Below are 27685 nucleotides of genomic sequence, written 5' to 3' on the forward strand. Positions count from 1 at the left end.
CATTCAGTGAGATCTTTATAACAAAACCACCAGGAACGGAACAGCAGGAAAGCATGCAGAAAATGCGTACGACAAAACAACAACGGGAAGGTGCAGTGTACAACGAAGTAAATCATTCGAAAAATATTTAGCAAATTTAGATCAAAACAACTTAGGATGTTCAGTATGCACAGTGAAGGAGAAGCGCTTGCAGGGGGAAATGTCCACCAAATACAGGAACAGAAGGCTGTAAACAAACACCCCAATGCAACCTGCCCCAACTCAGCTACTACGTGCAATTTGCGCCCTATGCTATTAGCACGGCACCCGCTCCGGTTGTACAAGCGCTTGACTCACTAGATTCCTCTAGATTGGGCAGCTTTATCGCTGGCGGAGGGTAAATTACCTCTGCCAGTGTATTGCTGTGTTCCCGTCTAATGTTCTCGATAACCTCATCACCAAGCTGCAGAATGACGTAAGGACAGTCTCTGTACCACCTGGCGTGTTCAGATAATGGATCGTCCTCATCGCTCCAACTGCAAAAGGAGTTGCCGCACTGAAAGCAGGTTGTGCGATCTTGAGCACCTGCGCGGAGAGAAGAACGTGATCACGCAAAGTATAAGAACCACGTAAGCACATTTGTAATCTGGTCATGTGGAATCGCTTGCAGTCTCAAGAATCCTCCTGTCTGTTTGTCGGTTTGAAATGCAGGTTTCACGTGGCTATGATAAATTGTTTCGAACAATTCGATCGTAGTTCGACACAGAGGAACATTGCCGACAAGCAACAGACTACTCACGACTAGCTCTTTGTGCCCTATTGTCAGAATCGCTAGTGACGTGTATTTTGAGAGACAGAGAGAATGCGTTTTGATTATACAGACCTGACCATTTTGTTTCTTTTTGAGCAACAATCCTCGGCTTTCGCGAATATCCTGATTGCTGTGTTCATTTTAGTTATTTGCAGATTTGTGGGCACACTCGTTGGGATGTCCAAGATTCTTACAAAAAGTAAAAGGCTCAGTTTCCCTTCCGATTGATATTGATAAAGTAGAAACGATATATTTACAATGAAAATATGATTGGATGATGCCAGAACTTGACTGGATCTCTGAGAAAGAGGACTGCACTTGTGTCTAGAGGGGTAGTTTAACAATTAATAATAGTGTAGACGACACAAGAATGTGAGATCGTTGAGTTATATGCTCAAAACGCCTTTTAGAATCACTACAGCAGATTGTTGTAATGTCACGCGTTAATTCAAGTAATGCAATAAACTGAGCTAGAAAATAGAAAAAAAATCAATCCTTCCACAATCCATTCACTTCATGCGAAAGTGAAGTGCAACGTGCGTGCGACACTTACTCAAGCGGTAATTTTCATATGTAAAAATTTCGCAGATGCAATGCAAAAGTGGCAGTGTTCGCATTGCAGTGATACAAGGTGGTGAACTGAAAACGATATGACAACGAAAAAATGGCTAGAAAGCAAGCGATTTGTTGAAGATGATACAAGATGTAAAACCCCGAGACTAGGGAACACGAATGGACTGGCACAAACACGAAGTCTCAAACCCAGATAAAACTTTTGCTTCACATAGAGGAAATACAGGGTTCGCCAAGATAAACTTCGGGGTTGGTAACGAAGATAAAACAAATAAGAACAGCGTCGGAAAGCTAAAGTAGATGTTAGAGGATGTATTATGCCCCAAAATTGTATGTCGATACTGCCACTTGCTCCGTTTCTCTGCGGATAAATCGTGAAAATTAAGAAACCGCCGCTGCCTAATCGGCTATACCTGTGTACCAGCTACTTTCCTCAGATAGCGACATGGTCGAAAGCGGCGTCGCAGAGAACTAGTCTGCATTCAGTTCCACATGTTCGATGTCGTCTGCGACACCGCGCTCGACTGCTTCTCCATCTGACGGAAAGGAGCTGGACCACAGTTTCTGTTTAACTGTGTTTGTGTTTAAGTAACTCCAGGCGTGGCGAAAGGCGTGAGGGGGTGAAGAGGGTAGTTGTTCTTGAAAACAAGATTGACTTGAAATTTCTTCCCAACGGCCAACAAGTTGTGAGTCACTTTGTGGAAATAACATGTGGTTTTACCTTACTTCCACAAAGTGTTTCCTAAGCATCTGAATATGTTGCATGTACTTTCAGCTATGCAGGAATTTCGAAACGGGAAATTCGCAAATGGTACATGGAGGCATCGGTTGACGAAACAAAAATGGTTGATTACCAGTGTAGAAGAATCCAGCTTTTGCCATTTTTTCTGTGTTTCCCTTCGCAGTTGCAGGATAAAGGTCGAACGATGATTTTCTGCTTGAGAACGACGCGTACCTCTCATGTATGGGCCTGGTGTGGAGCACAGCATACTCCTTCACGCGACTTCCATGCGATTCTGGAGGTGCGTGGTATGAGTACTTCTTTCCACAGACGTCTTCTGTACGGTAGGCTAGTTCAGGTTTCATCTCAGTGGCAGCATCCATCATGACAGTGCCTGTCCCAAGACGAAAGGTATGTGAGTGCATGATACTCCAGAACTACCGCATACAGCTATTTGCATCATCGGCATAACATCGGATCGCTGGATATATTGATAGGAGGGGGGGGGGGAGGGTTTACGTTGCGGACTGAATATCGACGAAGGCATAAACATGCACCGTTGATAATTGCTCCACGAAATTTCGCACATAATTCACCACTGGAGGCTTTAGTCGCGAGCCAACTACGACCGAAACGACTCACACGGGAGTTTCGAGTCCGACACCCATGTTAGGCATATGTGTTCCACAGTCGTCAGGCAACGAAGATTCCCTTTGTCACGTTACGTTGCAGCAGTATCGCCAAATGTGTTGGCACAGCTCAAATATTTAATGGGCCGTAAACTATCCCGAAAACATTGTTAAATATTTGTTGAACACAATACATGCACTTAGGAAATTTTTATCCCATAAATTCTTCGGGGTTAAAGTGCGCGATTTTGCAACCACGCACGGTTCAAACAGTCTCCTCATTGCACATCCACGTTCCTTCTCTCCTCTACTCCTCCTGCTGCTTGCTCCTCCCAATTCTTGTCTTCTGTTTACGGTATTGAGGCCTATTATCAGTGCCTACCTACATTGAGTTTGCAAGCGACTTTCATCAAGGAGCGTAGACCAATCCTGGTAGCACTGCGGTTCACGATAGTGTCATAAGGCCCAAGCCTGTTGGCATGCTCAAGGTTTTCCAATGATAATCCTTTACGTAGGGGTGAAGGAGCCAGGACGAACAAATGTGCAAGCGTACAATTCTTCAAACAGGGTAGGTGTCACGTGACCTAAAAGATGGCGGCGCCCGTGATCGGCGGCCAAACCTTTTGTAGACAATGCGGTTGTTGTTTCTGCGCGACGTTTTGGATGTCTTTGGATCACGGTAATTATTTTTATCCGATAACCTCGCAGTAAAACGTGCAGTTTTACACATAAGGCCTCGTACTGCTGACGACTTCCAAAGATGTTATGACGGCCCCGCATTCAGACTCACTGAGCCGATGCGATGTAGTTGAATTTTGGAGAAATCGGCTACCATGTTGCGGAAGAAGCACCGCATAGTTTACGATGGCAAAATACGTTCATCTCTTGGCTTTCTGACGAGGGAAATATGTCGGTAAGCGGCAAAACGATAAGTAAACAAAGTCACATGACCTCAAAATGACGTTTTTCATGACGTGCGACCAGGACAAGATGGCAGTTTTGCTAGAAGCACCCGCTTTAGGGTAGTAACAACAATGGCGGGCTTGAGTCACCCCTGAGGTGCCACCAGCCAGTGCTGTCTATCGCGCATGCGCGGTTTTGTTGGATTCGCTTTGGCTGCTCTAACGGACGTTTCTCGTCGCCGCGTGTAGTTCGCGTAATTTCGAGCGCTCCATCAAGTCGAAAGTGTTTTAGAGGCTTTGTATTGTTGTTCTCACTTGATGCTGGTGTTCCTGCAACCCGTGTGACATTGCAACGGTCCATAAGTGGAACCGTCTCTTCAAACAGCGAGGAGACCTGTCAGTCTCGTTTGAAATGTAAGACGCTGCCCTGCATGTGAAGCCAAATCACTCTTCGCCTTCACGATTCTTGCCGTTTCAGGTGGGTAATTAATATAACTGTGAAGTAATATGTTCGACTGTGCCATGCATTCTCATTGTCCGTTGTACTCTATTTGCAGGCGATCTGCACAAAGACAGTGATATAGAAGGCTAGGTGAAATCGACTGTATGCTTTGTGCAGACGATATGCCATATGTCCCTACACTACTCTAAATAGGTATCCTCCCATCGTGTTTTCTGGAACGCTGTTTCTTGCAGGTTGAGCGTGTATGACTCAGTAGCCTCCAGCAAGAGAAACGCAAGCACCTTGTTCCATATGGTGGGGACTCTTGCTCTACATGACAATGCTTCGTAGTTCTTTTCGGAAGAAGGACAGGTTGGACCGGAAAGGAGGACATAGGTGTGCCCTTTTTCGCTGTTGTTCACCGTTCGACCATTAGCAGTTTTGTGCCCCCCGTGAGTTCAACGCTCAGGTATGATAAATGGATATGCGTTGAACGGTATGTACTCCGCAGTGGTGAATAAAGTGATTTGTTGCTGCTATCTACTGTTTGATGAGGGTTCTTGTCGGTACTCATCAACCGCATGCATGAGGGGCTTTCTCTGCAGAACATTGAAAAAAATAACAACAAAAAACACTGCAGCATTTTCAAGGCTGCCCAGCTCCAATGCAGCTCTCATGTCAACATCAGCATCAAGACAGCTCTGATGTTAGCGTCAGCCTGGACAGTTCTGATGTTAACATCATCATCAAAGCAGCTGTGATGTTAACATCAGCTGGTGTTATCATCAGTACACTGTCCCAAATCAGATCAGACCTGATGACGCTTTTTCAATATGGGCCCACTGTGCTGCGTCGCCACGTGAACAAGGTCGGTATAGGTTCTGTACGTCGTCTATATTCTGTATGTTGTCACGAAAAAAGAGTTGGCTTGCTTTTCGGTGCAAAAAAGAAAAAGAACGAAGCGAGAATAAGTCGTTTGATAATTCCTTTAGCACTTAGACGGGGGTTCCCCGATATCCACCATTAAGAATAAACGTTTAAGAATAACACATTCAAGAATAATTCGCTTAAAAAATACACGGCTGAAAATATATGTCCCAAAATAAACCGCCTACTATCCCCGCTTAGAGATCACCGTTTAATAATACTCCATTAAAAATAAACTGTTTCAAAATCCCCTCACCATCTAGCACGGAGGCGGACAGATTGCAATTTACGCCGGGTTATATCATGTTATGTTAGGTTAGTTTAGTTTGGTTTCGGTTAGTTTGGGATAGTTTAGGCTAGTTTGGTCCTGTGAGGTTAGGTTAAGCCCCTTGCTTGCAGTTCACTTTGATTTGGGCCATACCACATGACTCTAGCAACTATAGGGTGGATTTGGGGGGATTCTGAAACGATTTATTTTCAACGATATATTCTTAACCGTGGATTCCTTAGCGTTTACATTTAAACGGGGATATTTCGAGTTTAGCCAGCTGTAGGACTCGGACGCACATATTCTATATTGACGTGTCAGGGTTCATTGGTTCACATAGAGGGGGGAAGAATGTCGGTTGTCCGTTGGCGGGAAGCCAGGGGTGTGACTAGGCGTCGCAGAATTGAACGGCGGTCTCCTGTCAGCAGAGCAATACGGGTCCGTTTCCGATACCACAGTGCTGCTTCTGAGTTGATCCAACGCTTGCTTTCCGCATGCCACGAAACACCTCTCGTCAAGATGCTGCATTAATCCACCGAATGCACCTCGATGTGGCCTTTACAGCTCAGTGGCGTTACCGCTTGAGACGAGTTGACTCTCCCACCTGCTGCCACTGTGGTGCTCTTGAGGATCTGGAGCATATTCTTCTTCATTGCCCTCACTACCAACCTTCCCGAACCACACCCTCCGAGTCTCTTCGTCAGCTGGACTCTCGCCCTTTCTCCCTATCGAAATTGCTTGGTCCCTGGCCCAATCCAGCCCAGCAACGCTCTGCGCTCAAAGCTCTTCTGACATTTCTGGACACCATCGGACTTCGATCGTTATTGTGAAGGGGCTCGTTATTTTATTCCCCCATTCCCACCAGCAATGGGGTAGAGTATCGCCTGTGGCGATGAAACTCCCCACTCTCCAAGGTTAAAAATAAAGTTGTTGTTGTTGTTCATTTGTCCAGGGCTCTGCCAATTGAGCTAAGCTAACACAACTCCCCAAGCCCTTCCAAGGTTGCGTCATTTGCATGGACAAACACATCCACACACTCACTCATTCCACTTTCACTCTTGCATGTTTTCTCACACACGCACACATTCAAACGATGCGACGACGCAAGCGGCATCTGTTGAACACGATGGAAATTGACGTACGAAACGTGGTGAAATATACGTATGAATGGGTGCGTAAGCGAGAAAACATGTAAGAGTGAAAGTGAAATGAGTGAGCAAGTAGATGTGTTTCTCCCTTCAAATGACACAACCTTGGAAGTCGTTAGGAGGGGTGTTAGCTTTGCTTTGGAAGAGCTCTCGACCGCTAATCCAGAAGATGTGTGTTCGAGACCTTCAGATGGTTAACCTTCTTGAGTGCCTTGACTCTTTAGTTGGTCCTAGACAGTTCATTGGTGTATGTTGTGTTGTTGTTTCTTCTGTGTCCCATCCCCAGAACACCCATATTCATCGCAATCTATACAGACAGAACTTCCCACAAGGTACGCTCAGAGATCATTTTGTCGGCCTCGCAAGTTTATAGCTGTAACTTACGCTTTGCACTGGGTCGGTTTACAGCTCACAACAATACGCTACTGACGACCCGATGGCCTCAGGAGGTAAGCAACCCGTCCTCTCTTTCTCGCACGTCGCACTCCTAGGGGATAGCTGTTACAAGGACATACACGAACATATCCAACACGGAGAGCACGGACCTCACATACACTTCTCAAGTGGCGCATGAATACGAGACATCATGACACATGTAACCGCCGCCCCATCGAACATCACGCACTCCATACTCCACGTAGGGGCCAACGACATCGCACGGTCGACAGCACAACACGTCATCCAGGAGTTCGAAGCACTAGTTTCCTTCATCACAAACAACAGACCAGGCGCTGAAATAGTACTGACGACGATACTTCCCCGAAGACAGAGCAAACACCGAGCATACACCAGGACATATGCTGTGCGAGTTCAACAGGAAGGCACACGCTGTCAACAACCACCTCGTCCACATGCGTCAGGCACACACCAACGTTATGGTTATCACACACGCAGCTTTCGAATACCACGTTGAAGCACGTCTCGCTCAGGACGGCATCCACCCAAACCACGCAGGCGTACGACCTATGGTACACAACATCAAACACCTAATGGTCTATAGATGTCGTCCTGCACTGATAAACGCTCAAACACAATATCCTCAACCAGCTTACACTTTAAGTGCCAGCACCGCAAACACGCCAGAACACACGATGGCATCAAAGGGGACCACAACGACCACGGCACCCACGCATACACACGCGGCAAACGACAGCACGCGAATACAACCCGCACACACACAAAGTTCACGCAAACTGTGACACGGAAGACCACAAGCACGCAAACACAGACAGATGACATCGAGGAACACCGCGAGTCTCCACAGCCACTGACCCCACAGCCGGTCACCCCAGAGACACGATGCACGCGCACATCACGGAGAAAACACCGTTGACTATCTAAGCACCAGCTTACCATGCAGTCACCTAACTTTCTACGAATGCGAAACCTCATGGAGAAACGCAACCGATAACTACATCATCTACGGATCTACACCCACCACCTGGCCCACAACACAGCACCTAAAGGCCTCACCCCTAAAACACCGTTCCTGCATTGGGAAAACTGACACCTGAACTGACCTAGAGTGGACATCAGCCCTTAGCAACACAGCCCTTACGTTTCTAGAAATGTTAAAGAAACAGTTCCACGCGCAACTCGCTACAATCCAGGCCCATATAAACAATATCAGTCTCACCGACGCGCAGGGAAACACTCTCGAACTACACATTCACCAACTCAGCCGCGAACAGCTAACAAGGAACACTCAAACCTCGGGAAAACCGAATTCCAACAACGACACGGATACCGGACCCTCTAACACAACACACGCAGCAGCCGAACAAATAATTTCCAGCACCACAACCACTACTCTCCGAAACATCGCTGAGCCACCACGAGAAAATGCTGACGCAAGCACCGTAATAGATATATTACGCTCACTAACCAGCGACAAACTACAAGTCCTCTCTAGGGGGTTAACATTCTGCCCTACACTCAATACTGTTAACGAATACGAAATCCACAAAGACATATCAGAGTTTGCGAGACGGCTACGCCTTAGAGAATTCTTCGGTGATACAACACAAGAAAACAACAACGACCTCCGACTACCATCAACCTGGACACCAAATCACGGCCGAGGACCCGCATTAGACACATTAAACAAGTAAGATGAACCTTTAAACACGTCCCACCTAACCCTTTAAATACCATGCCAATGATGAGGACTGTGCCCAGAAGAAGAACAGTCTCTGTTCGAAATATCGGCGGCTTCTGTCATGAAGCAACTCCCTTCCTTCACTGAATACACAGTTCTTTCACAACGAAAAGAAAGAAGGAAAGCCACCCCACAAAGTATTAGGTTTCCCCTTCACCTAGCCACGTGCTTCGAGAAGAGAAAACGTACCCTGCCCCCCCCCCCCCCCCCCAAAAAAAAAAACAAAAAAACTGAGAGTCTCGATCAGGGTTGCGGAGTTGCCACTCCCGAATCATTCCAGATTTATCAGAGCCGGAATTGGAAGAACGGAATTGGAATGGGATGGAGGAAACTGTCCTGGGAAGACATTTTTCCACAGGCGGAGTGGAATTGGAATGTAATGGCCTGGGTGCCTCACAGTCAAGGGCGATGGTTTAGTTTGGTTTTAAGAAAAAATGAAATTGAGATTTTGGCTTCACTAGAGTGAGGCCCGCAACACCACATTACTTGCACCAGTTACTTTAGTGGAAAAGTCCTGTAATGATGATGCCAATCAAGAAGAGGAGGTGAGGAGGAGGGCGAAATAACCTTGTCTTCGTGCTTTTTCGGTGCTGGGTAATGTCAGTCTCCTCTATAGCACTGCTGGGCTAGCTAGTACGGTTACCGGTCCTTATTCTTTTATTGGTGTCACCAATAAAAGAATAGGCTGATACATGGTGAAGATATGGCTGATACATGGTAAAATACGGAAGATGCGGAAGATACGGCTGATACACGGTAAAAGAAGGCTAATACATGGTGATCGTGTATTCATGTAATTTTAACCGGTTCATTTCATGTACTCATTAGTTTTTCATTTTACGTGTTCATGTAAATCTTTCATTCATGTAAATTCATGTATTTTTATGTAAGACATGTAAAATTTACGGCTACATTTTTTGTGAGACACCGTAATTTTAACCGGTGAAAACAGCATTCCGGCTACGTCAAAATTATCGTAAACTTAACATATTACTTGTCCCAAAGTAGCTGTAACTTTAACGGGAAAAGTCCCGCAACATAGCTGCCACTAAGAAATACGAACATTCTAGGGTAATCTTTTTTACAGTGTGGTTTCATCCTGATCTCATCCTGATCCTGCGTTCCGATGTAGTTTCTGCATATCTGATGGATGCGAAAAACTGTCCTTTGTCCCAACAAATGAAATTATCACTAAACGCAAATCTCACTGCATTCGCTCCTCGACGATACCAGAGCTGCATTTCAAGAGGAGAAAGGTGCAAAATGCTCCGGAACCACCACTTTGTGTCGCTAACAGCGCACACTTTCACCCCTCCCAGACAGTGAACTCACCGGCTTCCGGCAGTCGCTAGGGTGTTGCACGGAAGAGAGAGAAAAAGCACGTCGCTCGCGTGTTCCGTAAACTTTTGTCCCAACCTGTGCAACCTACTTGAGAGTACAATTCGACATGTGTTCACTTCGTTCATGCTTGATTATTTATGCAACCGTCGACGCATGACGAAACTGACACGGCGCGTATCGCTTCGAGGCATAGTAATGTGCAATATATTTGAGAATCATAAGGCAGACTGATAATAGTGAGCAGATACAGGCTGATAGATAGAGATACAGACTGATAATAGTGAGCAGTATACCATGTGCTCTCGCAATGTCCCATGTTCAGTTTGTTAGGAAGATTTATTTTCAAGTGCAGCTGTTTCAGATATTCAGAAACTGGAATACGCACAATTACTTCTCAACTGAAGAGGTTGCTTGCTCGTTATCTCCAGTTCCTCATGCAGAAAATTAAATATTTCTCACACCCCGAAGCTTCTGTTCGGCTGTCAACAGAGATAGTGCCCTCTCACCCCAGCATTTTCTCGGAAAACTGTCCCACGGATGGTGACATGCGATTTAAGGAAACCCACTTACTAGTTGGCTCAGACAGCGAGGCGTCAGGAGATGCGGTGACATGTGTGTCATTATCCTCAGGTGTATCCAATGCCCTCGTTACGTGCGCTACTGTTGGCTGCAATTCCGGATGAGCATCGGTCGTAATATGCTCCTCATTTCCGCGTAGTTCTTCGGTGCTTGTGGCACTCTGGTTCTCCGACAATGTTTGTGATGCTGATAACACTGAAAACAATGAAATCAATATATGCTCCCGATGAATTTAAGGACAGCAAGAGTACATAGTGTAACATCGCCCTTTAGAGTGACCTCGTTCTCTCTTCCTGCCTGCTCCAATACGCTAAAACAGATTGTACTCGCGCAAAGAGAGTGAAGAGCTTGTAGAAACCACTTAACCAAGTGTCTGTGCACTCACAAAGCAGAAATAAGGGGGCATTTGAAGATCGTCGTGGATGTGCCTACGGAAGCGTGTGAGTCTCACCCTAAGAAGATACGGTCTTGTTTGTGAAAGTTTGTGAAAGAAGGACTTGGCTTCACGGCCAGTAAGGAAGAGAGGAAGCCGGCGGAGCTGCGCCGTCAGCTAGACAATTGTCATTCGCATAACCGTAGGCCTTTTGCGCAAGTTGGGAAGTATTCGTGGAAGTTCGTCGGCACAGACATGCCCAGTGATAGCTGTTACAGGGTTTCCAACATGCGTTATGTTGTTCCGTCAAGTTATATTTTTAAGACTTACTATAGGCGTAGGCATCAGTAGGCGCACTAAGTCATCCACTGAGGCCGCAAACAAAAATGAATTCACCGTCGTAACGAAACGCATTAGCTATTAAGATTTTGTGAACTAAGGTTTCTTACATTCTCTGAAGATTCCAGCCATGATGATGACGATGAGAAGAGAGGTCACAATTTCTAAGAGTAGAGACTGCCAGACAGAACAGAGAACAAAATAAAACATTTCACCTCAATCTCAGACTATCTAAAATGCCATACAATACTCTGTTCTGGGGGTTACATTTATAAAACAAGGCGTAGTTTTTGAGCGTACAGGTGACATCTCCTTCAGTACGAGACAACACTAAAACAGTGGACACGATGGGGAACTCAATATATTGGAATATTTATGATGAAAGGTGGAAGTCACTAAAAAGGTTAGCCAGCTGTCGGACTCGAACCCACATCTTCTGGATTACCGGTCCAGGGCTCTACCAATGGCGCGACCTCAAAGGTCGCGCCATCTGAAGGAACAAATCAACCACACACTCTGTCTCTCTCTCTCTCATCCCTCTTCCACTCGTACATTTTTCTCCAGCATACACACATTCATTCGACAGGAATGACACCAGCGGCAACTGTTGAAGATGAGAGAACCGATGTTCTGAGGCTGGAACACATACAAGAGGTGTTCAAGTCAAACCGGGATTTTTCATTTTTCGCAAAAGTAAAATTAACTTACATGTGAGAAATTAGTTTTGTTTTTCAACGTAATCTTCAGCTGCACTTCAGCAGACTAATGCACTTGTCCCAGCGTTTCACGAGGGCTTGGATGCCAGCAGCGTAGAAATCTTTACCGGCGCGTAGCAGCCATGATCTAACCGTATTCTTGACTTCGTTGGCGCAGCTGAAGTGGCGGCCCCCAAGGAACGCCTTCAGTGGCCCGAAGAGATCGAAATCAATCGGGGCGATGACTGGAATTTGGAGGCTTTCGGATTGTCGAACGTAAAAAGGACATCCTCACCACTGGATCCCGGAAGCAAGTGCCAGAGAGCGGAGAGCTTGGACGAAGGTACAGACAAGCGGTTGGGGCACTATTACCTCTCGGGCGGAACAAGGCCGGAACTAGCGTTCGCAACAGCCTACATGAGCCAATTTAGCGACAATCCGAGCGAGGAGCATTGGAGTGGAATAGAACACATCCTTCGCTACATGAAGCAAACAATCAATCACGGGCTGCTTTACCGCCGAAGCGGAAACAGCGTACAGGCTTTTTGCGACGCGGATTGGGCTAGAGACAAGACGGGCCGAAAGCCTTTCAGCGGATACGAAATCGCGTTGGCAGGTTCTGCTATCTCATCGAGCAGCAAAAAGCAGCGAACTACCGCTCTGTCGACGATTGAAGCGGAATACATGGCAATGTGCCATGCAGCAAGGGAGGTGCTATAGCTTCAGCATTTCGCAGAAGAAATGGGGTCCCAAGAATTCACACGGAAACCGCAAGTGTTGTTCGCCGACAACCAGGCGGCAATCTCTCTTAACAAAAACCAGATCACATCAGAACGGAGCAAGCATACAGTATTGAGATCAAGGACCAGTAATTACTAATATACAGACTAAATAATTAGATGACGGCATATCTTATATCAATTTTATATCAAGTGTTTCGTGAATCAAAGTTGAACAAGATATCATTTTAGCGTCACTGACGGTCGGCTTTACGAGGATGTTGGCATATAGCAGGGTCTCCGTTAATGGCGGACTGGAATTTGTAGATAGGGTAACATTCCCGTTGTTCTCGTGACCGATCAGAAGCAGAGTTTGATTGAAGAAGAAAAATTTAAACTTCGGAAATTGAAGGGCTCGGTTAGCTGAAATGGCGCGAAACTGGGTAATTTCTTTTTCCTTTTTTTTATTTTTTACTGTTTCTTCTTTCTTTTCCTTTTTTTCTTTCACACGTCTGATCGGTGGTTAGTTCTGAAAGACGTTTTCGTCTGGCTTGGCAGGCATTACACCAAATTAAGTAGACAACGTTAGAGGAGCTATAGTATAGATGTGCTTTTATTTTTGACGGAAAGGTTGGAGTGTGTGATCTTAACTGATTGAGCCGTTTGCATTAGTTTGCGAATCTGACATCTACGGCCGTTGCATGAATGGCAACCAGTTGGTGAATTCTCTTGTTCTGTTACTTGAGAGCGAACTAAGCTATCTTGTAAGCTGCGTTTAGTTGGTTAAGATTCCTTCCCATGACATCATCGCTAGAGCAGATTTTCTTGTATCGTAGAGCCTGGCAGTAGGGGATAGTCAATTTTGTTTGTCGTGGGTGGCAACTGTTGAATGACAAATACTGCTGGGAATCCGTAGGCTCACGATAAAAATCACTAATAAAACACCATCAGTTATTTTATCTTGCACATCCAGGAAGTTAGTTGTGGTTGCTGGACAGGAATGGGTGAACTTTATAGAGGGATGGGACAGGTTGAAATTGCGTGTCAATTCTCTAAGGCCGTCCTCAGAGTGTGGTCAGATGATAAATGTCACCAAGATAGCGCTTGTAAAGAGAGTGCTTTAGTTCGCGTTCATTCGAGAACTTCTCTTCTAAAGCTCCCATGGGCATTTACATAATTAGGTACGATTAGGACGTTCATAGCTGCCGTTGATTTGTAAGTATTGCTTGCTGTTGCGTACGAAGTCCTTGTCTTTCAGAGTAAATTTTAGTAGCGTGGACAGGACACATCGATCATATGGGGTTTCCGAGTATTTCGAAAAGGCAGCCTCTGCGGCCGAAATGACGTCTTCGTGCGGGATATTAGTGTAGAGGGATACTCTATACTAATACCCAACACCGGGCCATTCAGTTAACGAAGTTTCAATTTTTCTTCTTCAATCAAACTTTGTTTCCGATTGATCAAGAGAACAACGGTAATCTTGCCTTATGTAAAAAATTCCAGTCCACCATTAACAGAAATATATATTGTTGGTATATTTCCAACAATAAGACTTTAACAGCTTAGATAAGGTACTGCTTCTTTTTTTTTTTTCAGCTGGACTCATGACACCCTTCCGATCCCAAGAACGATCACATCACGCCTGGACTTTACAAAACAACATTCACGAGTTTGAGCTACTGACGACGCCCAGGCGGCCGTGACGTCATGCTACACACGTAAAAAAAGCTTCAAGACACCCTGCTAATTTGTTAGTCCTGATGAAGCCGGCGCTTGCTCCGCAATGTTGACCATGCCCCCTAGACACTTTTCTAATAGTTTAAACTCTAATAAATGTCACCCCCTTTTTTACTTCCGCTACTTTCGTTTGTTTGCCTTTCATTTCTTCATAACTGTATTTACTTCGCGGCCATCTGAGCTTTTATTCTTCTTCATATACCATGTATACATATACATATAGTTGTGGAAGGAAAAAGTCGCGGACAACATAGTTTAGGAAAGTTAGAAACATTATAGTCCATTTAATTGGCAGAAATTAAAAGTTGAATAAAATAAAGGTCGATATTTCGGTCGGAGCTCCATGGCTGCACGTATAGCATATGTTTTTAACTCAAACGTCGCCATGCCAGTACTGGACAGCTGTTTCGGCCTTGTTGGTTTCAACAGTACGCAGGCAACGTTTGAGTGGATGACGTCAGAAGGTCACGTAACACGTGATTCCTCCCGTCAGGGTGAGATGACTCACTCACTGAAAGCCCAATACAAAGCCAGTGAAGTATACAAGGAAAAAAAATAGCCGGAGCTCTTTGGCTGCACGTATAGCATGTGTTTTTAACTCAAACGTCGCCATGCCAGTACTGAACAGCTGTTTCGGCCTTGTTGGGCGTCATCAACAGTACGCAGGCAGCAACGTTTGAGTGGATGGCGTCAGAAGGTCACGTAACACGTGATTCCTCCCGTCAGGGTGAGATAACTCGCTCACTGGGAGCCCAATGCAAAGCAAGTGAAGTATACAAGGAAAAAAATAGCCGGAGCTCTTTGGCTGCACGTATAGCATGTGTTTTTAACTCAAACGTCGCCATGCCAGTACTGGACAGCTGTTTAGGCCTTCTTGGGCCTCATCAACAGTACGCAGGCAGCAACGTTTGAGTGGATGGCGTCAGAAGGTCACGTAACACGTGATTCCTCCCGTAAGGGTGAGGTAACTCGCTCACTGAGAGCCCAATGCAAAGCAAGTGAAGTATACAAGGAAAAAAAATAGCCGGAGATCTTTGGCTGCACGTATAGCATGTGTTTTTAACTAAAACGTCGCGATGCCAGTACTGGACAGCTGTTTAGGCATTGTTGGGCCTCATCAACAGTACGCACGCAGGCAACGTTTGAGTGGATGGCGTCAGAAGGTCACGTAACACGTGATTACTCCCGTCAGGATGAGGTAACTCACTCACTGAAAGCCCAATGCAAAGCCAGTGAAGTATACAAGGAAAAAAAAATAGCTGGATATCTTTGGCTGCACGTATAGCATATGTTTGTAACTCAAAACGTCGCCATACCAGAGTCGATATATATATATATATATATATAGATACTCATTGAACGATGCGACAGCACCAGAGGACACGTGTTTCGCCGTGTTTGCGGCTCGTCGGCCCTGGGTAGCTGCGCATCGTTCGGGATTGGCAAACCAATACAACAAATATATACAACAACAATACCAACAAAAATAATAAGTAAATGATGCTAGACGTGTTTGAAATTCAAACTTACAGATTAACAACATAGAAGCCATTTTAATCTGTAAGTGTGAATTTCAAACACGTCTAGCATCATTTACTTATTATTGGCAAACAAAATAATAAGTAAATGATGCTAGACGTGTTTGAAATTCAAACTTACAGATTAAAATGGCTTCTATGGCTGCACGTGGAGAAACAGATACTCATTGAACGATGCGACAGCACCAGAGGACATGTGTTTCGCCGTGTTTGCGGCTCGTCGGCCCTGGGTAGCTGCGCATCGTTCGGGATTGGCAAACCAGGGGTCACTCAGCTAGCGATATACACCTGGGAGGGTGACTGAGCACTCCTCAATGCCACAGTGCAAGCCAGTGAATTATAAAAAGGGGGAAAGTCATTAAAAAAAATAATAAGTAAATGATGCTAGACGTGTTTGAAATTCAAACTTACAGATTAACAACATAGAAGCCATTTTAATCTGTAAGTGTGAATTTCAAACACGTCTAGCATCATTTACTTATTATTTTTTTAATGGCTTTCCCCCCTTTATATATATATATATATATAAACAGTTATATATATATATATGTATATATATATATATATATGTATATATATATGTATATATATATATATATATATATACAGGGTGCCCACGCTAACTGTGAACAAATTTTTAAAAAATATGTATAACACTTTTTCTAAGATAAAAACATTGCAATATAGCATATGCTGAAGAGCACTCCCTAGCAGGGCATTAGCAAAGTCCAAAGGCAATGTCTTAATTAACTTTCATTAATTAAGTTTTTAATTATAAATGCTACAAAGTTGTCCCAATGAGAACATCTGTTCCTTTCGGTCACCTGATATCGTAGCTGTTTTCAGAACAAAAATCAGTTCGATAGATCGCCAGCAAAAAATTAGTGAAGGATCGTCTTTTTTTGCTTTATTTTGTTCATTGCGCATCTTCGGAGACGCGTATTTCCTTCATCCCCAACGGAAGAGTGGGAAGGAGCACAGTGCCGCCTCATGCGTCGAAGATGAGCTTTAACTCGCGGAAACAAAACAAAAACAAATGTATCGGGTGACTCTATCGGAACTGGCCTTATCTTGGGTTGCATTTTCTGTTTGCTTTTAATCTTTTTCCAGGACGCGAGAGGCGATAGTGTGCTCTTTCTCCCTCTCACATTGGGGGTGAAAGAAAGACGCGTCTTCTAAGAAGCGCAATGAACAAAATAAGGAAAAAATGACGTTCCTTCACGAATTTTTTGCGGGCGATCTATCGAACGGATTTTTGTTCTGAAAACGGCTACGATATCAGGTGACCGAAAGGAACAGATGTTCTCATTGGGACAACTTTGTAGCTTTTATAATTAAAAACTCAATTAATGAAAGTTAATTAAGACATTGCCTTTGGACTTTGCTAATGCACTGCTAGGGAGTGCCCTTCAGCATATGCTATATTGCAATGATTTCATCTTGCAAAAAAGTGTTATACATATTTTTAAAAAAATATGTTCACAGTTAGCGTGGACACCCTGTATATATATATATATATATATATATATCTTGAAAAGTTGGAGTTGGATCGAACGGCTACGTAATTATAGTTGAAATAAACGGGAGACAGAAGACGAAAGCAGGGGAAGTAACAAAAAAAGGGGTTTATTAAAACTTAAAATTATAAAAGTTGGGGAGGATGCCTACGTTAGGGCCGAAGCTCCGCGTTCTTCGTGACGAAATAGCTAAATGTGGCCACGAGGCTGATAAGGGGCTTGAGAATGACATCATGGTCGGTTGGGGGAAATTCCAGTGTGCTTTTGTGTAAGCTCAAGGAGTGGGGTCATCGTCCTGGTGGGTCAGTGGGGATTTTGATCCGGCTGAAACGAGAAACGGCAACAGGGTCTTATCTAGGTTGTTAAACTTCTTATTGTTGACAGCATGCCACGGTCCTCGTTAATGGCCGATCGGAATTTGTAAATTAGGTAGGATTCCCGTTGTTCCCGGGAGTGGTCGGATATAAAGTTCGACTGGAGAATAAAAACTGAGGCTTCATTGATTGAATGTTCTGGTTGTGGTGTGAGACTGCAAGATTAGGTTTCTTGGTAACATCCGATCGGTGATTGTTGAATCTAATTCGGAAATAAGTTTTTGTCTGAACCACGTATTGGGCCCGACATGTGTTGCATTGGATTGCATAGATTACGTTGCATGAGTTACAGTCTACGTCTGCATTGATCTTGACGGTAAAGTTGGAATTCGTACGTGGGTCAGACAAAAGCTTATTTCCGAATTAGAATCAAAAATCACCGATCGGATGTTACCAAGAAACCTAATCTCCCAGTCTCACGCCATTTCAAACAACCAGAACATTCAATCAACGAAGCCTCAGTTTTTATTCTCCAGTCGATCTTTATCTCCGACCGCTCCCGGGAACAACGGGAATCTTACCTAATTTACAAATTCCGATCGGCCATTAACGAGGACCCTGGCATGCTGTCAACAATAAGAAGTTTTACAACCTAGATAAGACCATGTTGCCTTTTCTCGTTTCAGCCGGATCAAAATCCTCACTGACCCACAAGGACGATGATCCCACTCCTGGACCTGACACAAAAGCACTCTGGAATTTCCCCAACTGACAACCGCCAGGTGGCGGGAATTAAACCCAACCGACCATGACGTCTTTCTCAAACCCCTTATCAGCCTCGTTGCCACATTGAGCTCTTTCGTCCCGAAGAAGGCGGAGCTTCCGCCGTAACGTCGACATCCTCCCTAACTTTTATAATTTGTAAGTTGTAATAAACCCCTTTTTTGTTGCTTCTCCTACTTTCGTCTTCTGTCTCTCATTTGTTTCAACTATATAACTATATATATAAAGAGGGGGGAAAGCCATTAAACAAATGAATAAATGACGCTAGACGTGTTTGAAATTCAAACTTACAGATTAAGATGGCTTCTATGGCTGCACGTAGAGAAACAGATACTCATGGAACGATGCGACAGCACCAGAGGACACGTGTTTCGCCGTGTTTGCGGCTCGTCAGCCCTGGGTAGCTGCGCATCGTTCGGGATTGGCAAACCAGGGGTCACTCAGCGAGCGATATACACCTGGGAGGGTGACTGAGCACTCCTCAATGCCACAGTGCAAGCCAGTGAATTATAAAGAGGGGAAAAAGCCATTAAAGAAATAAATAAATGACGCTAGACGTGTTTGAAATTCCAACTTACAGATTAAGATGGCTTCTATGGCTGCACGTAGAGAAACAGATACTCGTGGAACGATGCGACAGCACCAGAGGACACGTGTTTCACCGTGTTTGCAGCTCGTCAGCCCTTGGTAGCTGCGCATCGTTCGGGATTGGCAAACCAGGGGTCACTCAGCGAGCGATATATACCTGGGAGGGTGACTGAGCACTCCTCAATGCCACAGTGCAAGCCAGTGAATTATAAAGATGGGAAAAAAGCCATTAAATAAATAAATAAATTACGCTAGACGTGTTTGAAATTCAAACTTACTGATTAAGATGGCTTCTATGGCTGCACGTAGAGAAACAGATAGTCATGGAACGATGCGACAGCACCAGAGGACACGTGTTTCGCCGTGTTTGCGGCTCGTCAGCCCTGGGTAGCTGCGCATCGTTCGGCATTAGCAAACGAGGGGTGACTCAGCGAGCGATATACACCTGGGAGGGGACTGAGCACTCCTCAATGCCACAGTGCAAGCCAGTGAATTATAAAGAGGGAAAAAAGCCATTAAAGAAATAAATAAATGACGCTAGACGTATTTGAAATTCAAACTTACAGATTAAGATGGCTTCTATGGCTGCACGTAGAGAAACAGATACTCGTGGAACGATGCGACGGCACCAGAGGACACGTGTTTCGCCGTGTTTGCGGCTCGTCAGCCCTTGGTAGCTGCGCATCGTTCGGGATTAGCAAACCAGGGGTGACTCAGCGAGCGATATACACCTGGGAGGGTGACTGAGCACTCCTCAATGCCACAGTGCAAGCCAGTGAATTATAAAGAGGGGAAAAAAGCCATTGAAGAAATAAATGGCGCTAGACGTGTTTGAAGTTCAAACTTACAGATTAAGATGGCTTCTATGGCTGCACGTAGAGAAACAGGTACCCGTGGAACGATGCGACAGCACCAGAGGACACGTGTTTCACCGTGTTTGCAGCTCGTCAGCCCTTGGTAGCTGCGCATCGTTCGGGATTGGCAAACCAGGGGTCACTCAGCGAGCGATATATACCTGGGAGGGTGACTGAGCACTCCTCAATGCCACAGTGCAAGCCAGTTGTTGTGTCTTCAGGAACTTAACCCAGAGCAAGTGACAAACGGAAAAGCTTTATTCCGTAAAGGCGCAAGCCGGTGAGGCAACACGTCCGGCAGCAACACGTTACAACTCCAAAGAACAAACCAACACACTCGGCCTTTCTTTAAGTAGATAGCGGCGGCGCGCTGAGCAGAAACTACAATACCAAAAAAGGACATGACCCGTGTAGCAGGCGTTTACCTGCTACGAGATAAGAAGACAGTCATGGACGTGATAAGATAGCTTCTACATTCCTCCACACTTAGTGCAAAGTTCATAATTGTTTGCGAAACATAAAAACAGCGAAACAGGACGGAAAGAAGAGTCCGGCAATCTTACACTCGGAAAACAAAAGAAAAACACTCGAGAAAAAGTTTCAAGTTTCAAGGCACTACACAGTCACGGTTGATATCGGTCCGGGGGTCTCCTCTGACGTTGTGGATACCGAGGCAACGCTGGGGAGAGTTCTCTTGCTCTTTCAGGCGAAGGTCGTTCGCTTTCCAGTGCTTGGTCCCTCAGAGAAGCTGTTGGGCCTTGCCTGGGACTGAGCGAAGGCTCCGTAGTTTCTTCGACAGAAGTCTGGCCCACGATGTCTCTCAGCTGAGTACCCTCAGCTATGTTGTCAGGTGGGAGAGAGACTTGGGCGCTATTTGAGCTATCCAGAGCATCGTCGATTTCCAACGTAGCTGCACCCCTTATACGGACTTGGTCGACGTGGCGCTTCCAGACCTGATTTCCTCTTGGTGTATTTACCTGCAACACGTAGGACACTGGTCCAGAACGGGATAATATTACTGCTGTTAACCACTTCGGCCCCTCTCTGAAGTTCTTCACAAAAACGTCTGCCCCAATCCTGAACTGTTTCGACTTGCCAGGCCTCCGATGGGTCCCCTTGAACTGTCTATACCGGACGGTGGCTTCTGTGTCTGGTCTCAGCAGGTCCAACCTGGTTCGTAGCGATCTACCCAGGAGTAGCGAAGCCGGTGACTGCTGCGTAGTAGCATGAAGCGTATTGCGATAAGCAAGGAGAAAACTAGCTAAACGAAGTTCCAGAGGTCGGTGAACGTCCTTGCGAAGGGCCTCTTTCATGGTCCGTACAAAACGTTCTGCTAGTCCATTTGTAGATGGATGGTATGGAGCAGATCTTATGTGCTTTATCCCATTTTGCCTGACAAAAATTCTAAACTGCTCACTGGAAAATTGGGGACCATTATCTGATACCAGGACCTCTGGCAATCCGAAACGTCCAAACATTTCTCTCAGCTTCGTTAGGGTGCTGTCTGTAGAAGTTGAACGCATAATAAATACCTCTGGCCATTTCGTCTGTACCTGGCCATTTGGAATGGGCATCCACTGCTACTAAGAAGTTGCATTGTTGAAATGGGCCGGCGAAATCTAGGTGGAGACGGGACCAAGGCCTCGTCGGCCAGGCCCATGGGTGTAGTAGGGCTTGCGTTGGCAGAGGCCTTTCTTGCTGACATGGGGCACAGTTCCTCACCAAGCTTTGTATGTCCAGGTCGACTCGGGGCCACCAGACGTAGCTTCTTGCGACCTCCTTCATACGCACAACGCCAGGGTGTCCTTCGTGTACTTCGTGGAGTACGGCTTGCTGTAATGAAGTGGGAATAACAATTCGCATGCCCCAAAGAATGCAATTCTGACTTGTAGACAGTTCAGACCTCCTGATCCAATAAGGTCTTAAGTCCTGACGCGGTTCAAGGTGAGGCCATCCTGTAAGAGTGTACCTCAACACCTGACTCAAAATGGGGTCTCTGGATGTTTCACGCGCGATGTCTGAACTGCTAATAGGAAAAGTGTCCCAACGGAGGGTGTGAAAAGTGTCAACCTCATCTTCCTTCATTACTTCTGAAGTAGCAGGCAGTGGTAGACGTGACAAGCAATCTGCTTCGATGTTTGTTTGTCCTGGTCGATATATCAAGTTGAAGCTGTATGCGGATAACGTGATGGCCCATCTCTGGAGTCGAGCTGCTGCAACTGTAGGGATGCCTGTTTTGGGACCAAAAATGGTTTGGAGGGGCTTGTGATCTGTAACAAGACCGAAGCATCGTCCATAGATGTAATAATGAAATTTTTTCACGCTATATACTAAAGCGAGGCCTTCACGTTCTAGTTGACTGTAGCGCTTCTCACTTTCAGTTAGTGAGCGGGATGCATATGCGACGGGTCGTCTTGTTCCATCCTTTAGAGTAATTGACAAAACTGCTCCCAATCCGTACGATGATGCGTCGCATCCGACTTCTAGAGGAAGGCTTGGGTCATAATGCGCCAGAACTGGTGCTGAAACTAGCATTTTCTTTATTTTATGGAATGCCAGCTGACAGTCACGGGACCACTTCCAAGGAACATTCTTGCACAGCAGCGTATTCAGTGGATGCATAACCGTTGACAGGTCTGCTAGGAATTTTGTGTAGTAGGTGACTAAGCCTATAAACGATTTCAGCTGCTTCTTGTCCTTCGGTGCAGGGGCGTTCAACACTGCGGCTACTTTGTCAGGTGCCGTTGCAATGCCTTTGTCATTGATTACATGGCCCAAAAACCGGAGTTCATGCTTGAAAAATTCACATTTTTCACGTCTGATGCGAACGCCACGTTCTGCTAGACGTTGCAAGAGTCTTTCGAGGTTTTCGAGATGTTGTAGTTCGCTTTTTCCAGTTACCAAAATATCGTCAAGGTAACAGATAACTCCATCTAATCCGTGTAAGATATTTTCCATAATACGCTGGAAAATTGCTGGGGCGGAAGACACTCCAAAAGCCAATCGCTTTACGCGAAACAGTCCCTTGTGCGTATTAAGAGTCAGATAATCACTTGACCTTTCGTCCATGGTGACCTGTAGGTATGCTCGATTTAAGTCGATTTTCGAAAAATACCTTCCCCCTGACAAGACTGCGAACATTTCGTCGATCTTCGGCAAGGGGTAAACATCAACCTCCAAACATGGATTCAGTGAGGCCTTGTAATCACCACAAATGCGTACTGATCCATCCTTCTTCACTACCGGGACAATAGGTGAAGCGTATCGACTTGAGGCTACCGCTTCCAAAACACCTAGTTTCTCTAATTTTTCTAGTTCCTTCTCTACTGCCGGTTTCAGCGCAAAAGGGATACTCCTGGCCTTCATGAATTTAGGCACTGCTTCTTTCTTGAGTACAAGACTGGCTTGCTCACCTTGTATTTCGCCGAGCTCATCAGCAAATACTTGACCGTGTCTTTCCAGCAGCTGTGCCAGATCCTTTCTTGCGTGTGGGCGGATGTAATTCAAACTGTTCCAATCCAAACGTAGATTGCGAAGCCAATTTCTTCCAATTAACGGCGGTCCCCGCTGCGCCAAGACGTACAAGGGTAGATGACTGGTCTGCCCGTTGTGTTCAACCTCGACGTCCAACACCCCTTTTGGATAGACGCACTGCCCCGTGTAAGTCCGAAGCGTCACAGTCGTAGGCTTGAGCGGAAGGCCTGAAAAACACGAGTGGTACTGCTGTTGAGAAATCACCGATACAGCCGCACCGGTATCCAGCTCCATGCGAAGTGGGACGCCCTGCAGATTCAGTGTGAAACAGATAGGGTCGTTCCTCCCCGCTGAGTCAAGTCGCCGCAACGCTGGCTCAGGTTCGTCGAGTTCACCCATCGACTTGAATTCTTTCTTCAGCCGGTGCCCTTGTCTCTTGTTGACTTGCCGCTGAAATTTCGGGTGTGAACCCTTGCTTCTGCTTTTACAAACATCCTTGATATGACCCGTTTTTCTGCAATGGAAGCAGACAGTTTTAAAAGGACACATTCCGCTGCCGTGTTTATCTGAACCACAGCGATAACACCTCTGCTTCCCGGTCTTTTCATTCAGTGATATCGCTTGGATGATGGGTTGAGCGGCGTTGTTGGAATGGCATTCTGTCGCGTTTTTGGTTGCCATCTCTAGTGACAGTGCTTTCTCTGTTGCTTTCTTGAAAGTCAGGGATTCATCTTCCGTAAAGAGAGCTTTCTGGATGTCTAACCGTAACAATCCGCAAACTAGCCTATCTCGTAGAGCTTCCTGAAGATTTGCTCCAAAATTGCAGTATTCCGCTAAACGTTTCAACTCTGCGACAAATTCCGCTATGCCCTCATTTTCCTGCTGCACTCTCTTGTGAAATTTCGCCCTTTCGGCAATAACCGATGGTCGCGGTGAAAGGTGGTCGCGCAAAATTTTCTTGAGCTCTTCCAAGGTTTTACTTGTTGGCGGGTCTGGCGCTAACAAACTCTTCAGTATCTTGTAGGTCTTCGGCCCGATTATACTCAGAAAAGCATCAACTTGATTAGATTCGGGAATTTGGTTTGCGCGAATGAAAGCAGTGAGTCTTTCCTGATAGGACTCCCAGTCCGATACGGACTCATCGAAGGGCTCCACTTGACCGATAGTTGCCATCTTTCTAACTTGAGGACGATGCTCAGGCTTACCGTCTGAGAGGCTGTCTTCTGCTTTGCTTGCACCTTGCATAGCTGGTCCTGGTCGGACATCCCATCCTCGTCGCCAGATATATGTTGTGTCTTCAGGAACTTAACCCAGAGCAAGTGACAAACGGAAAAGCTTTATTCCGTAAAGGCGCAAGCCGGTGAGGCAACACGTCCGGCAGCAACACGTTACAACTCCAAAGAACAAACCAACACACTCGGCCTTTCTTTAAGTAGATAGCGGCGGCGCGCTGAGCAGAAACTACAATACCAAAAAAGGACATGACCCGTGTAGCAGGCGTTTACCTGCTACGAGATAAGAAGACAGTCATGGACGTGATAAGATAGCTTCTACACCAGTGAATTATAAAGATGGGAAAAAAGCCATTAAATAAATAAATAAATTATGCTAGACGTGTTTGAAATTCAAACTTACTGATTAAGATGGCTTCTATGGCTGCACGTAGAGAAACAGATACTCATGGAACGATGCGACAGCACCAGAGGACACGTGTTTCGCCGTGTTTGCGGCTCGTCAGCCCGGGGTAGCTGCGCATCGTTCGGGATTAGCAAACGAGGGGTGACTCAGCGAGCGATATACACGTGGGAGGAGACTGAGCACTCCTCAATGCCACAGTGCAAGCCAGTGAACTATAAAGAGGGAAAAAAGCCATTAAAGAAATAAATAAATGACGCTAGACGTATTTGAAATTCAAACTTACAGATTAAGATGGCTTCTATGGCTGCACGTAGAGACACAGATACTCGTGGAACGATGCGACAGCACCAGAGGACACGTGTTTCGCCGTGTTTGCGGCTCGTCAGCCCTGGGTAGCTGCGCATCGTTCGGGATTAGCAAACGAGGGGTGACTCAGCGAGCGATATACACCTGGGAGGGGACTGAGCACTCCTCAATGCCACAGTGCAAGCCAGTGAATTATAAAGAGGGAAAAAGCCATTAAAGACATAAATAAATGAAGCTAGACGTATTTGAAATTCAAACTTACAGATTAAGATGGCTTCTATGGCTGCACGTAGAGAAACAGATAGTACTCATGGAACGATGCGACAGCACCAGAAGACACGTGTTTCACCGTGTTTGCAGCTCGTCAGCCCTTGGTAGCTGCGCATCGTTCGGGATTGGGAAACCAGGGGTCACTCAGCGAGCGATATACACCTGGGAGGGTGACTGAGCACTCCTCAATGCCACAGTGCAAGCCAGTGAATTATAAAGATGGGGAAAAAGCCATTAAATAAATAAATAAATTATACTAGACGTGTTTGAAATTCAAACTTACTGATTAAGATGGCTTCTATGGCTGCACGTAGAGAATCAGACACTCATGGAACGATGCGACAGCACCAGAGGACACGTGTTTCGCCGTGTTTGCGGCTCGTCAGCCCTGGGTAGCTGCGCATCGTTCGGGATTAGCAAACGAGGGGTGACTCAGCGAGCGATATACACCTGGGAGGGGACTGAGCACTCCTCAATGCCACAGTGCAAGCCAGTGAACTATAAAGAGGGAAAAAAGCCATTAAAGAAATAAATAAATGACGCTAGACGTATTTGAAATTCAAACTTACAGATTAAGATGGCTTCTATGGCTGCACGTAGAGAAACAGATACTCGCGGAACGATGCGACAGCACCAGAGGACACGTGTTTCGCCGTGTTTGCGGCTCGTCAGCCCTGGGTAGCTGCGCATCGTTCGGGATTAGCAAACGAGGGGTGACTCAGCGAGCGATATACACCTGGGAGGTGACTGAGCACTCCTCAATGCCACAGTGCAAGCCAGTGAATTATAAAGAGGGAAAAAAGCCACTAAAGAAATAAATAAATGAAGCTAGACGTATTTGAAATTCAAACTTACAGATTAAGATGGCTTCTATGGCTGCACGTAGAGAAACAGATAGTACTCATGGAACGATGCGACAGCGCCAGAGGACACGTGTTTCGCCATGTTTGCTGCTCGTCAGCCCTGGGTAGCTGCGCATCGTTCGGGATTAGCAAACGAGGGGTGACTCAGCGAGCGATATACACCTGGGAGGGGACTAAGCACTCCTCAATGCCACAGTGCAAGCCAGTGAATTATAAAGAGGGAAAAAAGCCATTAAAGAAATAAATAAATGACGCTAGACGTATTTGAAATTCAAACTTACAGATTAAGATGGCTTCTATGGCTGCACGTAGAGAAACAGATACTCGTGGAACGATGCGACAGCACCAGAGGACACGTGTTTCGCCGTGTTTGCGGCTCGTCAGCCCTGGGTAGCTGCGCATCGTTCGGGATTGGCAAACCAGGGGTCACTCTGCGAGCGATATACACCTGAGAGGGTGACTGAGCACTCCTCAATGCCACAGTGCAAGCCAGTGAATTATAAAGAGGGAAAAAAGCCATTAAATAAATAAATAAATGACGCTAGACGTATTTGAAATTCAAACTTACAGATTAAGATGGCTTCTATGGCTGCACGTAGAGAAACAGATACTCGTGGAACGATGCGACAGCACCAGAGGCCACGTGTTTCGCCGTGTTTGCGGCTCGTCAGCCCTGGGTAGCTGCGCATCGTTCGGGATTAGCAAACGAGGGGTGACTCAGCGAGCGATATACACCTGGGAGGGTGTCTGAGCACTCCTCAATGCCACAGTGCAAGCCAGTGAATTATAAAGAGGGGAAAAAAGCCATTAAAGAAATAAATAAATGACGCTAGACGTGTTTGAAATTCAAACTTACAGATTAAGATGGCTTCTATGGCTGCACGTAGAGAAACAGATACTCGTGGAACGATGCGACAGCACCAGAGGACACGTGTTTCACCGTGTTTGCAGCTCGTCAGCCCTTGGTAGCTGCGCATCGTTCGGGATTGGCAAACCAGGGGTCACTCAGCGAGCGATATACACCTGGGAGGGTGACTGAGCACTCCTCAATGCCACAGTGCAAGCCAGTGAATTATAAAGATGGGGAAAAGCCATTAAATAAATAAATAAATTATGCTAGACGTGTTTGAAATTCAAACTTACTGATTAAGATGGCTTCTATGGCTGGACGTAGAGAAACAGATACTCATGGAACGATG

General features: G+C 45.8%; 2 protein-coding genes across 5 annotated transcripts; both read right to left on the reverse strand.

The window, feature by feature from the left end:
• LOC135373825 (baculoviral IAP repeat-containing protein 3-like) lies at positions 1–27685 on the reverse strand. 4 transcript variants are annotated; one of them, XM_064606890.1, is made up of 5 exons: positions 27630–27685; positions 11301–11367; positions 10470–10673; positions 2218–2478; positions 1–564 (listed from the first exon to the last, which is right to left on the reverse strand). In XM_064606890.1, exons 2-5 carry the CDS (start codon positions 11320–11322, stop codon positions 287–289), a joined length of 765 nt encoding a protein of 254 aa, XP_064462960.1. In that variant the 5' UTR covers positions 11323–11367; positions 27630–27685; the 3' UTR covers positions 1–286. The 4 variants fall into 4 exon arrangements, with proteins under 4 accessions (XP_064462960.1, XP_064462961.1, XP_064462958.1 ...); XM_064606891.1 differs by lacking the exon at positions 27630–27685 and adding an exon at positions 25907–25958; XM_064606888.1 differs by lacking the exon at positions 27630–27685 and adding an exon at positions 19360–19446.
• Positions 21370–24582, reverse strand: LOC135373803 (uncharacterized protein K02A2.6-like). Its single transcript, XM_064606870.1, has one exon. It carries the CDS (start codon positions 24580–24582, stop codon positions 21370–21372), a length of 3213 nt encoding a protein of 1070 aa, XP_064462940.1.

Source organism: Ornithodoros turicata, unplaced genomic scaffold (genome assembly GCF_037126465.1).
Source record: "Ornithodoros turicata isolate Travis unplaced genomic scaffold, ASM3712646v1 Chromosome32, whole genome shotgun sequence".
NCBI classification, from domain to species: domain Eukaryota; kingdom Metazoa; phylum Arthropoda; class Arachnida; order Ixodida; family Argasidae; genus Ornithodoros; species Ornithodoros turicata.

What these genes read in the sequence shown, in the direction of transcription:
- LOC135373825 (XM_064606890.1), bottom strand. Translation starts at nt 11,322, where the DNA reads ATGGCTGGAATCTTCAGAGAAT. An exon ending in CTCGCTGTCTGAGCCAACTA is followed by an intron (nt 2,479 to 10,469) that starts GTAAGTGGGTTT and finishes GTCTTGGGACAG; the next exon opens with GCACTGTCATGATGGATGCT. An exon ending in AGCTGGATTCTTCTACACTG is followed by an intron (nt 565 to 2,217) that starts GTAATCAACCAT and finishes CTCTCCGCGCAG; the next exon opens with GTGCTCAAGATCGCACAACC.
- LOC135373803 (XM_064606870.1), bottom strand. Translation starts at nt 24,582, where the DNA reads ATGGCAACTATCGGTCAAGTGGAGCCCTTCGATGAGTCCGTATCGGAC.